At 42.1% G+C, this 12734-nt stretch overlaps 1 protein-coding gene across 1 annotated transcript in view; it reads right to left on the bottom strand.

Annotated features, from left to right (window-relative positions):
• Positions 1-12734, bottom strand: part of LOC128735273 (uncharacterized) — a 55100-nt gene that overhangs the window by 15634 nt on the left and 26732 nt on the right. The window contains exons 6-7 of the mRNA XM_053829767.1: positions 8316-8841; positions 8114-8235 (exon numbers count right to left, since the gene is read on the bottom strand). Coding sequence (XP_053685742.1) covers positions 8114-8235; positions 8316-8841 — 648 coding nt within the window. The remainder of the gene's footprint in view (positions 1-8113; positions 8236-8315; positions 8842-12734) is intronic.

Raw genomic sequence — 12734 nt, 5'->3', positions numbered from 1 at the left:
AGGGCAAAGTAGGCCCGATTTCCCGCTTGGATGCGCCGCTGGATCTCCCTACTAGTGTTGTTGTCCGCGGTCACCAGCGATCCCAAATACACGAACTCTTCTACCACTTCTAGTTCGTCGCCGTCAACGGTTACCGTCCGTGGGAGGCGCGCATTTGTTTCCTTTGAGCCTCTTCCTTTCATGTATTTGGTCTTCGACGCATTTATTTTTAGCCCAATTCTCCTAGACTCCGCTTTCAGTCTGGCGTAGATTGCCTCCGCCGTCTCAAAGTTCCTGGCTATGATATCGAAGTCATCTGCAAAGCCTAGAAGTTGGCTACTCTTGGTAAAAATCGTGCCTCTCGTTTCAATGCCCGCTCGTCGGATCACCCCCTCAAGAGCGATGTTGAACAGCATGCAGGATAGACCGTCACCTTGTCTCAACCCTCGTCGCGTCTCGAAGGGACTCGAGAGTGTCCCAGAGATGCGTACGAAACACATCACTCGATCCAATGTAGCTCTGATCAGTCGCGTCAGTTTGTCCGGAAAACCGTATTCGTGCATTATCTGCCATAGCTTGTCTCGATCGACTGTATCGTATGCTGCTTTGAAATCGATAAAGATGTGATGCGTGGGCACGTTGTACTCCCGACATTTCTGCAAGATCTGTCGGATAGTAAACATTTGGTCCGTAGTTGCGCGAGCCCCCATGAAACCCGCCTGATAATTCCCTACGAAACCTTGTGCTATCGGTGACAGCCGGCGTAACAGGATCTGGGAGAGTACCTTGTAGGCGGCGTTTACCAACGTAATACCACGATAGTTGCAGCAGTCTAGCCGATCACCCTTTTTGTAGATGGGACAAACCACTCCTTCCATCCATTCCTCCGGTAGCTTTTCCTCCTCCCAAATCCTCGAAATAACCCAGTGTAGAGCCTTTGCTAGCGTTTCCCCGCCATGTTTATAAAGCTCTGCCGGTAGGCGGTCCTTCCCAGCGGCTTTATTGGTCTTCAGCAACCTGATTTCTCGTTTGACTTCTTGGAGATCAGGTGCTAGGACATCACTATCTTCCATGGGCGCTCCTAGGTTAATTTCCGTTCCGCCTCCTTCTGCGACTTCGCCATTGAGGTGTTCATCGAAGAACTGCTTCCACCTGTCGACCACCTCGCGCTCGTTTGTAATTAGATTCCCTCCCTCGTCCCTACACATGTCAGGTTTCGGTGTGTAGCCCTTCCGAGTTTGGTTCACCTTCTCATAAAACTTGCGCGTGTCATTAGCTCGGAATAGTTGTTCTAATTCTTCACGATCTCTGTCCTCCTTTTGGCGCTTTTTTCTCCTCAGGATCGTGGTCAACTGGTTCCTAGCTCGTCGGTACTTGGCCAGGTTCTCTCTAGTGGCAATACTTAGATAATTTTTCCAAGCGTTTTTTTTCTCCTCCACCGCTTGTTGGCATTCCCCATCAAACCAATCATTTTGTGTACTCCGAGGCTCAATACCTAGTGCCGCGGTAGCGGCCTCTCCGATGGCCGAGCGTATTCTGCCCCAACCGTCTTCGAGGTTTGAAGCACCTAACTCCTCGGAAGAAGGCAGTGCCTCATTCAGTACTCGCGCGTAGTTCTCGGCAGCTTGTGGGTTATCTAGCTGCCTGATGTTCAGCCGAGGAGGGCGGCTTTGACGTGTCCGGTATACGGTGGACAGCTTTGAGCGCACATGTACTGCTACTAGGTAATGGTCAGAATCAATATCCGCACCCCGACGGGAGCGTACGTTCGTGATGTTAGAGAAGAACCGGCCCTCTATGAGAACGTGGTCAATTTGGTTCATTGTACGTTGGTCAGGTGATCTCCAGGTGGCTTTGTGGATATCCTTGCGCGGGAAAAAGGTACTTCGGATCACCAGGCCTCGGGAAGCTGCGAAGTTTATACATCGTTGGCCGTTATCGTTTGTGTCGGTGTGCAGGCTATGGGGTCCTATCACCGGTCTATACATTTCTTCCCTACCGACCTGGGCGTTCATATCCCCGATGACGATCTTGATGTCCCGTGACGAGCAGCTGTCGTACGTAGCCTCCAGCCTCGCGTAGAACGCTTCTTTCTCATCGTCGGGTCTACCTTCGTGCGGGCAGTGCACGTTAATGATGCTATAATTGAAGAAACGGCCCTTTATCCTCAATACACACATTCTCTCGTTGATCGCCTTCCAATCTATCACGCGATCCTGCATTCCGCCCAGCACTACAAAGCCCGTTCCCAGTTCGTTGGTAGCGCCACCGCTCTGGTAAAACTGGGCCTTTCCGCCACGTATCTTCCATACCTTCTCTCCTTTGCGACAGATTTCCTGCAGAGCTACGATGCCGAGTTTGCGGGGTTCCAGCTGTTCAATCAGCACCCGCTCGCAACCTGCGAAATTTAGCGATCTGCAGTTCCAAGTCCCGAGTCTCCATTCGTCGTCCTTATTTCGTCGCCTAGGTCGATGCCGAATATTCCGCTCCGAATATGCTTGAATGTTGTTAGTTTGTGTTGTTTAGGTGTGTAGCCGTACTGGGGCAACACAACCGAGTCTCGTGATGGGGCTGCCATCTTATAGTGCCGAGACTCACTACCTCCTTCCCGGTTAGTATACGACCTTAGTTTCCACCGGGGTTGGTTACCCGATCTCCGCTAAGGTTGCTCGTATTCCGGCTGGTACCACGAGGAGGTCGGGATCGGAGTTGCTGGATAAGAGGCTAACGACCACTATGGGGTCTATATTCCGCATTATCTAGCCGTTTACCAACTCTAATTGAAACATTCAAATATGGTAAAAGTTCGCATCAGTTACCTTTATCGAACTGTTATGTGATTGAAAAAGCGCAAGAGGTGGAGCCTATATGCAACCAATTGTTACACAGATGTTTTATGGAACATCAATGCGCGTTATCTATCCATTCGCGACTACGATACTAAAAGAGATTTTAAGCCTCTTCGCACTCCCACGAAATCCTATGCCGCGTTATCAAAACTTGCGTGAAAACAAAAACAAAAATACTTTCTTCTCTTTTTTTCCTCGCACAAAAACCAAACAATTATGAGCAACTTCATCACGAATTATGTTTAGCGGGAACCGGGATTTCCTCTCAGGGCTCCAAGACGAAAATTATTTATATTAATATTCTTAATGCGACTTTAGTTTTTTGGGCCTATTATGAGCTAATCTCCATGCCATTCAAAATTTATCGTGCAAAATATAATTTTGCTTTGTATTATTTGATGCGCCTCGTGAAAGTTATTAATTTATTTATTTTCAAGTTTAAAGAATTAACCCAGCCAGATTAAGAATTCGTTTACGATGGAAAAATGCGGTGTAAAATCGAACTAGATACTGCAATCAAATAATATTTTAGTAAATGCCATGGATTCCTGATGAATGTTCGTGTAATTATTGTTAAAATAAAAACATTCCTTCGTTGAAAAATATTTTTTCATAAAAATATGGCAGAATATGATGTTACATTGGTTGTATTTGTTTGGTTACATTTTATTTAACAATATGCCGTAATCAACATGATGCAACATCATGTGACATTATTGTTTAGCAATGGCATTATAATAACACGATGTTGCGATGAAGTTTCATGTTACTAGATATAGACTAATATATTTGTGACAGCCAGTATAAGTATTGGATAACCTGAATCCAACATATTAATAACATGAAGTTGCTTATTTGTTGCGTGTTTCAATACTGTAACCGGTGAAGTTTTTTGCAATTTAAACAAGACTTAATAGCCACATGGAAGATGTTGCAAGTGCTGCTTGGGCGGTGACCCGCCGTCGGAAGCGCCGCCCACTGGGGGGCTTGCAAAACTCGAGATTGTGACAAACATCATCCGAGATTCATGATTTATGTACAACACAGGTTAATTTGTGGCAATACGAAGTTTGTCGGGTCAGCTAGTGTATTATAAAATGAAAGGTCTCATTGCTATAAAGCTTTCTACAAGACTTAATAATAATGCTATTCATCAAATTCTTGAAAGTCGGAGTTCCGGCAATAAATAATATATGAAAGATGAGAGTTTATTCATAAAATAATTATAAAGGGACATGACTGTCGAAAAAATTTGAAAGAATCAATCATTTTAGTTGTAGATTTCGATTCATAGACGTTTTTACTTATTTTGATCTTAATTTTGTAATGATTCGACCACGGGAAGTGAATGAAAACAATTTGCAGGTCTATACCTAGGAGAACGAACGAGGGGTTCACGTAGGACTACGAAGGCGGATACAATTCGACAATGCTTCACAATTTGAAAATGTTCAGCAGTTTGTTACGCAAGTTCTTAATTTACCGTATTGTAATTAAATGCCTTGAAACAGTTATATACATTTATTAAATGAAGTTAAGTTTAAATATCCTAAATGTCTGTACTGTATATCATTTTTATCAGTTTCTTAAAGTTTGTTGTTCCACTAACAGTTAAACCATCAGGCATTTAGACATCTTCTAATGATTAGCGATGATTTCGCATTTTGATAATTTTTGCATGACTTGTAGTACTAGTTACCTTTAATTAACTGACTTGAAACTGATATGCAGCTGACGAAGTATGCTTAACAGAAATACAACTAAAACTATGTAAATAATTGCAAGCAACTAACTGATGTAAAGCAGCAAATGAAAAGTCGCTGATTTTTCTCGCTTTGAGAATTGCTGCGTCACATCATGTGCACAAAATATCCCTTCAGCTCTGTTTTTGTGCAACTGTTCTGAAAAATTCTTGCAGTATACGGATGCAATCTCGCAAAAGTGAAGGATGGCCACTCACTTTTCTTTAACGTTTCACTATCAGGACATCAAATTGGGCTAGATTCAATGTTTAAAGATGATATCGGTTGAAGAAAAGGGGTGGTTTTGCACTCTGGCATACTTCCCAAGCACAGATATCAAATTTATATAGAACGAATCGTCGGAAAAAATCTTCGACCTGTTGGGACGGCCATCTGTACTGTGAGGAAAAATATCTGTGCAAAAATCTGCCCAATGCAAAACAATGAGAGTGAAAGAGACGGAGAGTCATTTTGCTGACTATTTCCGTCTCTTTCGCTCTCATGTAAAAGTTCAAAAATCTGTTTAATCTGTGTAATTGGCAAAAATCTGCATTCTTCGCATACAGATTCTGTATAGGCGATTTCTTTCAAATATCTGTTAAAGACAGAATAATCATGTGGCAACCCTGACCCTATCCCAAAACTTGCCATTTTAAGGTGCGTTTAGACTGTGCAATTTTTTGGCAACATGTGGAATGCAACATGCGGAATGCGACATGTCACTAATTGTTGCTAAACGTTGCTTCTTTCGCTACCTGAATACTTGTGATACGTTGCTATAGTTACATGGAAACATCGGGCAACAGTTTGAAAAAAGTTGCATGCCACATGTTGCCAATCTAAACGCACCTTTAGACGTAGTCCTGCGTCAAAAATTTTTCACTAAAGCATTTTAATTTTGCGTGGTGGAAAATTGGTTCTTTAGTACATGATAGAGGTACTCAAAACGTATTAGAAGACTAGATCGACGCTGATTTGCAAGTGTCGAGATGCTGAAGCAATTATTGACGGGTTGGAGTTGCCCATGACAGATTGGCATGGAGATAAATTCTAAATACAACGCGTGCCACCCCGGTTCTAAGCTGAGCTGAGGAAGAAAAAATAGTATTTTCCAAGTTCGGATTATGATGTCAAATTCATCAGTAAAGCCTATAATTTAAATGATTGTTGAGGAAATTGTACCACTCGTGTTGATACTTCCATATCCAACAGCACAGATTCAATCGTATACACTTAGCTGTGCTTGATCGTATCGTACGCTGCGTTGAAATCCATGAAAATGTCTTGTATAGACACTTTCGATTGATTTTGATTATGACATTTGATTCGCGGTAGCACGGGCTACCTTGAAACCCACCTAATATTGGCTCACGAGCCTACTGGTCAACGGTGATGAGATGTTAAAACAAAATTTGAAATAGGTACCTGTGTTATTCCAGGATGTCGTCAATCTTGTAGATTTTTCTTTGTCAACTCTTTCGGAAATTTTGGGCATGATGTTCTTGTTCATTTTCTAGCGTTTTCATATGTACAGTCAGTCCACAATCATGGGTCATACACAATTGTGCGTGCTTTATTAGGTTTTATTTACGATTCCGAATTTGTTATGAGATATTTACGATAAATTTCGTACAATGATATACGAGTTGGTGCTAGCTGGGGATCTCGAAGACTTTATATGAGAAAATAAGTAAGTAAGTAAGTTGGTGCTAGCTGGGGAATTGTTTTCGTCGTACTGCGGTCCGGCATCCTTACGACGTGTCCCGCCCACCATGGCCTGCCAAGTTTGTGCTCCGAGAGCACCGTCACAGCTTCAAAGTCTATGAAGGGTTTTGTACATTGTCAGCTTCGTACGGTGCCGTGTGTGTTTACCAACCGAGCGCCGGGTTGGTTTTTGCCGTGTCGAGAATTCCTCTCCATTGTGCACGGCCTTGGGCTACTTATCGCCAATTCGTTGCGCGTCTCGACACATGCAAGTTGGCTACAACCTGGTCGAGCACGTTGGGCCCCTCTGTTCCTGGTGCCGGTGGCGTTCTTGAAGGAAAGGGATTTCACTGCTCAGTCGTCCGGCATCCTTGCGACGGGGCCGGCCCAGCGTAGTCTCGCCAAGTGCACGATGAGAATCTCTCCAAGTAGTGCCTGCAACTGGTAGTTCATACGCCTACGCCACTCTCAGCTATCCGTTTGTACTCCGCCAAAAAAAGTGCAAAACACTTTTTGTTCAAATACGGCAAGTGACCGTACGTCGTAGAAGACTACCGGTCTGATTAGTGTTTTGTACATCGTCAGCTTTGTGTGGCGGCATATGCTCCTTAATCGAAGCGTCTTGCGAAGGAAAAAGTAGACTCGAAAAGTACGGTGGCGTATGTTTCTTAATTTTGCGAAGGGCAAAATAAGCCCGATATCTTGCTGGATTTCCTTACTAGTACTATAGTGGCCAAGTTATCAAAGTCATCTGCAAACCCTAGGAGTTGGCTACCCCTGGTGAAAATCATGCCTCTCGTTTCGATGCCCGCTTGTGGAATCACCGCCTTAAGAGCGATGTTGAGCATCATGCCGCATAAGCTGTCAGCTTGTCTTACACCTTGCTCGCCGCGTCTCGAGGGTGTCCCCAAGCGCACGAAACACGTTAGTCGATCCAATGTAGCTCTGATCAGTCGCGTCAGTTTATCCGGTAAACTGTGTTCGTGCATTATCTGCCGTAGCTGGTCTCGATCGACTGTATCGTATGCTGCTTTGAAATCAATAAAGATGTGATGGGTGGGCACGTTGACCTCCCGACCTTTCTGCTTTCCTTTTCGTTAAAAATGAATTCCATGCATGGCCTTGCAACGAACGCAGAATTTGTCAGTTTTTGCAAATGTTACTCAATCGGATAACTGATTTGAAAGAATAGCAGGCTAGCAAAAGTGATTAGATGGGACGCGAAAATTGTTACAAAAGACTGCAAATAATCTATCATTAAATACATTAAAAAATCTTAAGAGTTATTCCAGAGTTTTGGTACCTAGTTTTTTTACCGAAAAAATCTTTTTGACTTAGGACTATGTCTAACTTTAATACGGGGGTTGCGGTCGAGTAAGATTTATCAGGGACAGCCAAATTAAAACTTGCAGCCATTCCTGGCGGTAGATATCTATTTCTAGTAGTTTGCCAAAATAAAGGTGTTCTACCCTAGTGTAGTGCAGGGATAAAATTGATTTTTTTACCGTCACTGTCGAGTGTCGAGTATGGGAAAAACGGACGGCATAGCGGTCCGAAGACGACCAAAACAAAACAAATTCACTTGTCATTTGCTGCCAGCTAAGTCACTGATTTTTTAGCCGTCGATTCAGTCGAGTTATTTGAAAAAATCGTGTCGCGTGTGACCTATATAATACCAACAGTAGACTCATTGAACAAAGTGACATTCGACGTGATTTACATAATAGGGCCCTACATATAAAGTGCACCAAAACTTTATGATGCTGGAGACGCATGGTGTCTTTCGATTTCAGTAACGTTATACTAACTATACTGCCTGTCAAATTTGAATCTTCTTACCTGCGGAAATCGCATACGCCGGTAGGTAGTACAGCATGTATGGACATCCGACCGACATCAGGGTCACGGACAGGCACATGAGAATGAACGTGATTTCTTGTAGTAGTGATATGTCCAGGTACCTAGCCGAAATAGACGAAAGAAAGTTATGAACCACGTTGAACAGGCTCAGTCACAAACTTGTCAGAAAAATTATACTCACCGACTAATCTTCTCCAACAGTCCCCGGCTGTATTCGACATAATCCTCATCAAATATGTTGGACAAATCCCCAACGGGCGTCGGTATGATCATGCTTTTGCTCAAGCCTCGATTGTTGTTCTGCGATAGCGATGAACTGTTGTTGTTGTTGTTGTTGCTCTGGTTACTTAGAGGCGGCACGGTAGTAGGGTTATCCAACGGGAGCTTATTCACGGCCAGTTCGCTGCCCAGCTCCAGTAGTCCCTGCAGTTGCGGTGGTTGTTCCGTTTTAGGTGGTAGAGTGGTATTTTGTGGCTGCTGCTGCTGTTGCTGTTGCAAAACTTGCTTGACGCGCTTGCTGTTGCGGTGCGAATCGTAACCGCTGGCACGGTTCTTGTACACGCAGGTGGAATCGGTGCTAAGATCTTCGACCGAGTGCAGTATGCTACAGCTTCTGATCGATGCGATCGGTTTCAGAAAGATCGCATTCGAGATAATGTCTTTCAGTTCGTCTTCGCTTTCTTGGAGCGTTTTCTCCGTTACGTTCACTAGAAAAGGCGGGTGGGGGGGTAATTCGAGGGACAAAACAATTCGTCAGTTGATCGGTTGGGTTGGTTAATATCTCGCGAGTTTTTTTTTCTATGGATTTTTATTCGTTAGAAACACAGATGTATGAGTATTAAAGGTTCGCTACACTTCTCCCGCTTGTATTATAGGTATTATGAGATTCTAAAATCACTGGTTACTGGCAAATGTCATTTCCGTGATAATTAAGAGAAACAAGAAACAGTTTATAAAACGCTCGTTGAGCGGGAGTACGACGAAGAAGGAAACTCTAATCTTATCCTTATGGCTCTTTAACACTTGGGGAGATCACGGGACCACGCGCGGTTCGTTTTTTACGGTAAACAGGTATCACGAGCAAATACTATCCGCGAAAGTGCGTACCCAAAAATCAATAGTTTTCGAAAGTTTGTTTTTTTTCGGGGTTTCACTGCCACTACTCTAAAGTATGTATCGATTTGCGAATTTATTAATATGAGACACAAAATGTTCAATATGTAATATTTTTGTGAAAAATTTTGAAATAATGGCAAACCAATTATGTTGTGCAGCATAGAGCGTGCTAGATAGAAAACTTAAGAAGAAGTACTCAAATGAAAGCTAATCTTGAGGTCTAACTCGCATTTTTACAACTACTGCAACTAATTTTTTTGAAGAAGTACTGAACAAATTGCCACTTTGATTGTTGTGCTTGCCGTAAAGGTATTGGAAAATTATTTATTCTCTTTAGTTATATTGAAAATGCGAGTCTTTTAATCATAACGAAAAATAACAACCAAATCAATTGTCATGTCTTGTCGGGTAGTCGGTCATGTGCCTAATTGAATCGCTTTCATGCATGAGCAATTTGTTTTGAAAATAAATTAATAAAACTGCTAGTAGGTATGGTATTGCATCATCAATAAATAAATGATTTTTTTCGGTTAAACGAAACAACATGCTCAGAATAAAATTTGCTCAACTTAAACTTGACTCGTTTCTTTAAAACGTGTATTTAAAAAATCTGATTGAACTCCCCTCGTTTTGTAGATGTATAAGTGCAGAATAATAGGCCGTGAATGAATATCAGTTTGGCCTAACGCCTCTATTTGGATTTTGACATTTGCTTTTCAGCTATCAAAATGGCGTCCAAGCACGAGGAGCAACTACAGAGACTAGTTCAGAGGCAACTTAGCGCTCAAAAACCGCTAAATTTTGAATCAAATCGAAAAGTACCATAAAAATAAAGGTAACTGTCCGTTTTGATTCAAAATTTAGCGGGTTTTGAGTTTTTTTTTTCGTTTTACTGTCTCTGACTTTTTCGCGGTCAAACGTAAACTCTATTTTGATTAAAGCAGAGGAGCGTTTGGTGCGAAAAATGTTAGACTGAATACTGGGAAAATTTTGATCTGCCGCTAAAAATATTGGGTAGTTTGTGGTAGTGGGACTCCAACCCACAATTTCTCGGTTGGTAGCCGAGTGCTTTACGCATTTAAACTATACCACACCCATGTATTAAGTAGTCTCAGATCCGAGAAATTATGGGTTGGAGTCCCACTACCACAAACTACCCAATATATATTTTTAGCCGCAGATCAAAATTTTCCCAGTATTTAGTGTAACATTTTTCGCACCAAACGCTCCTCTGCTTTAAGGTTTTTGTGTACCAAGTCGCCTCTGTAATCTATCTCTGTAGGTGCAACTACAGAGACTATAGATTAGGCGACAAGGCACTCACGAACCGCAAAATTTTGAATCAAAACGGAGAGTACCATCATAAACAAAGGTAACTCTCCGTTATGATTCAAAATTTTGCGGTTCGTGAGTGCCTTGTCGCCTAATCTATAGTCTCTGTAGTTGCACCTACAGAGATAGATTACAGAGGCGACTTGGTACACAAAAACCTTAAAGCAGAGGAGCGTTTGGTGCGAAAAATGTTAGACTAAATACTGGGAAAATTTTGATCTGCGGCTAAAAATATATATTGGGTAGTTTGTGGTAGTGGGACTCCAACCCATAATTTCTCGGATCTGAGACTACTTAATACATGGGTGTGGTATAGTTTAAATGCGTAAAGCACACGGCTACCAACCGAGAAATTGTGGGTTGGAGTCCCACTACCACAAACTACCCAATACCGTGGACCCCCGTTCGTTTGACCGTTTTTAATCTGAACACTTTTTAATTTGAACCCCGTTGGTTTGCACGACGTGCAAATTAAAAATGGTTCAAACGTCATACTCAATATGACATTGTTTGCTGATGCAGACAATGCACATAAACACGATTTGTTTGTGCAGATCTAGCGTGTTTAATCTGTTTCACTTTGCGTTTTCCCAACGATTATGGTAGAAATCCGATCGGAGAATGAATATTCGCTGCTTGCAACTGCCAACTGAATCAAACCACCAAAACAATAACAAAGAGCAGGGCAGCCAGTTCACACAAGTTCCAGCATATTTAGGGTTACCAGTTGTTCAAATTAAAAACTAACCCCGTTAGTTTGCATGAGGAATCGTTCAAACGAACGGGGGTCCACTGTATTTAGCGGATTTTGAGTACCTTGTCGCCTCTGTAATCTATAGTCTCTTTAGGAGCAACGCATCAAAATTTTGCTAGTGCATTGCAAAAAATCCGACCTACGGTCAAAATATTATCCTGGAAACTGTACTCGACGGAGCGGATGAAGTGCGCTTGTGTGATAAAGGACGACGAAACCTACATCAAGGCTCACTTCGAAGAACTTTTTGAGTAGGAGTTTTAACTATACGGCAACCGGAAGGGGGAAAATACCAATACCGGCGATCCACAGGCACTAGTGCGCCCAGACAAAAACAAAAGATAAGGCACCTGACCTTTTAGATGAATGATTCGACCTGGAAAATCGAGTAATCGTAGGATGGCGATTCTATTATTGCATTTCTCAAAAAATACCAGCCGATTAGGTCGAAAACTCCGGACTTTTGGGTTTTGGGTGCATTTGGATTTAAAATGAAGTTGATATTGGTGCAGGAATTAGTCCTGAAAGTGGACTAGAAATTAAAGTTGAAATTAGACTTCAAATGGGACTTGACATAAGGCATTAAACGAGACTTGAATTTGTTCTAATGTGGGCTTGAAGTAGGATTTTTGATTGGACTGGAAATTTAATTGGAATTAGACAAAAAATCGAGCTTAAAAGAGAATTTAAAGTTTTTATTTGAATTTGGACTTGAAATTGGAATTGAATTAGACTTGGAATCGGGCTTGAAATTGGATTTCAAATTGAAGTTGAAATAGGACGTGAAATTGTATTTGAAATTGTGCACGATATTGAACTCTAAATTAGAATCGAAAATAAGCCTTAGCCTTAAACGTCTTTCTGAGACTGGATCCTTCATTGTCGCCCAAACTTCGCAGCAGGATGTTAGAATTACGGGACTAGTGCAATGATCCTACTGACTTTATCAAGCAAGCCTAACCGAGACGCGAACATAACGGGTGACAGCTAAAATTTTGGAATTTTTTGAGGCCCCTATACTCAACAACAAACGAGTTCAGAGAGAAATGAGAGTATGTATGTGTTAGATCTCTCTCTTCTTTTTGTCAATATTTTTTGTTTTGTTTATGCTTGCCTTGTTTTACTTAAAATGACGACAAAACAAGAAGCATTTCGGGAGCGCGTTGTACACTTCTACGAATTGCCACAGAAATCTCAGCAAAAAGTGTACGGTACAACTTTTAAAAAGCGAATATGTTGCGGCCTTGACTATTTACCATATGCTAAGATACCCATCAACTATTCGCAACCAAGGTAGTGGAAGACCAGCCAAAATTATGGATGCAGAAGGACATCGTTCTCTTTCTCGTTGCTTCAAAAACAATCCCTCTGGTTTGGCTATCAATTAAGTTGTGCCAG

The sequence above is a fragment of the Sabethes cyaneus genome, chromosome 2 (genome assembly GCF_943734655.1).
Source record: "Sabethes cyaneus chromosome 2, idSabCyanKW18_F2, whole genome shotgun sequence".
Taxonomy (NCBI): domain Eukaryota; kingdom Metazoa; phylum Arthropoda; class Insecta; order Diptera; family Culicidae; genus Sabethes; species Sabethes cyaneus.
Note: the sequence above shows the minus strand (reverse complement) of the source record. Positions and strands in the feature narration are given on the sequence as shown.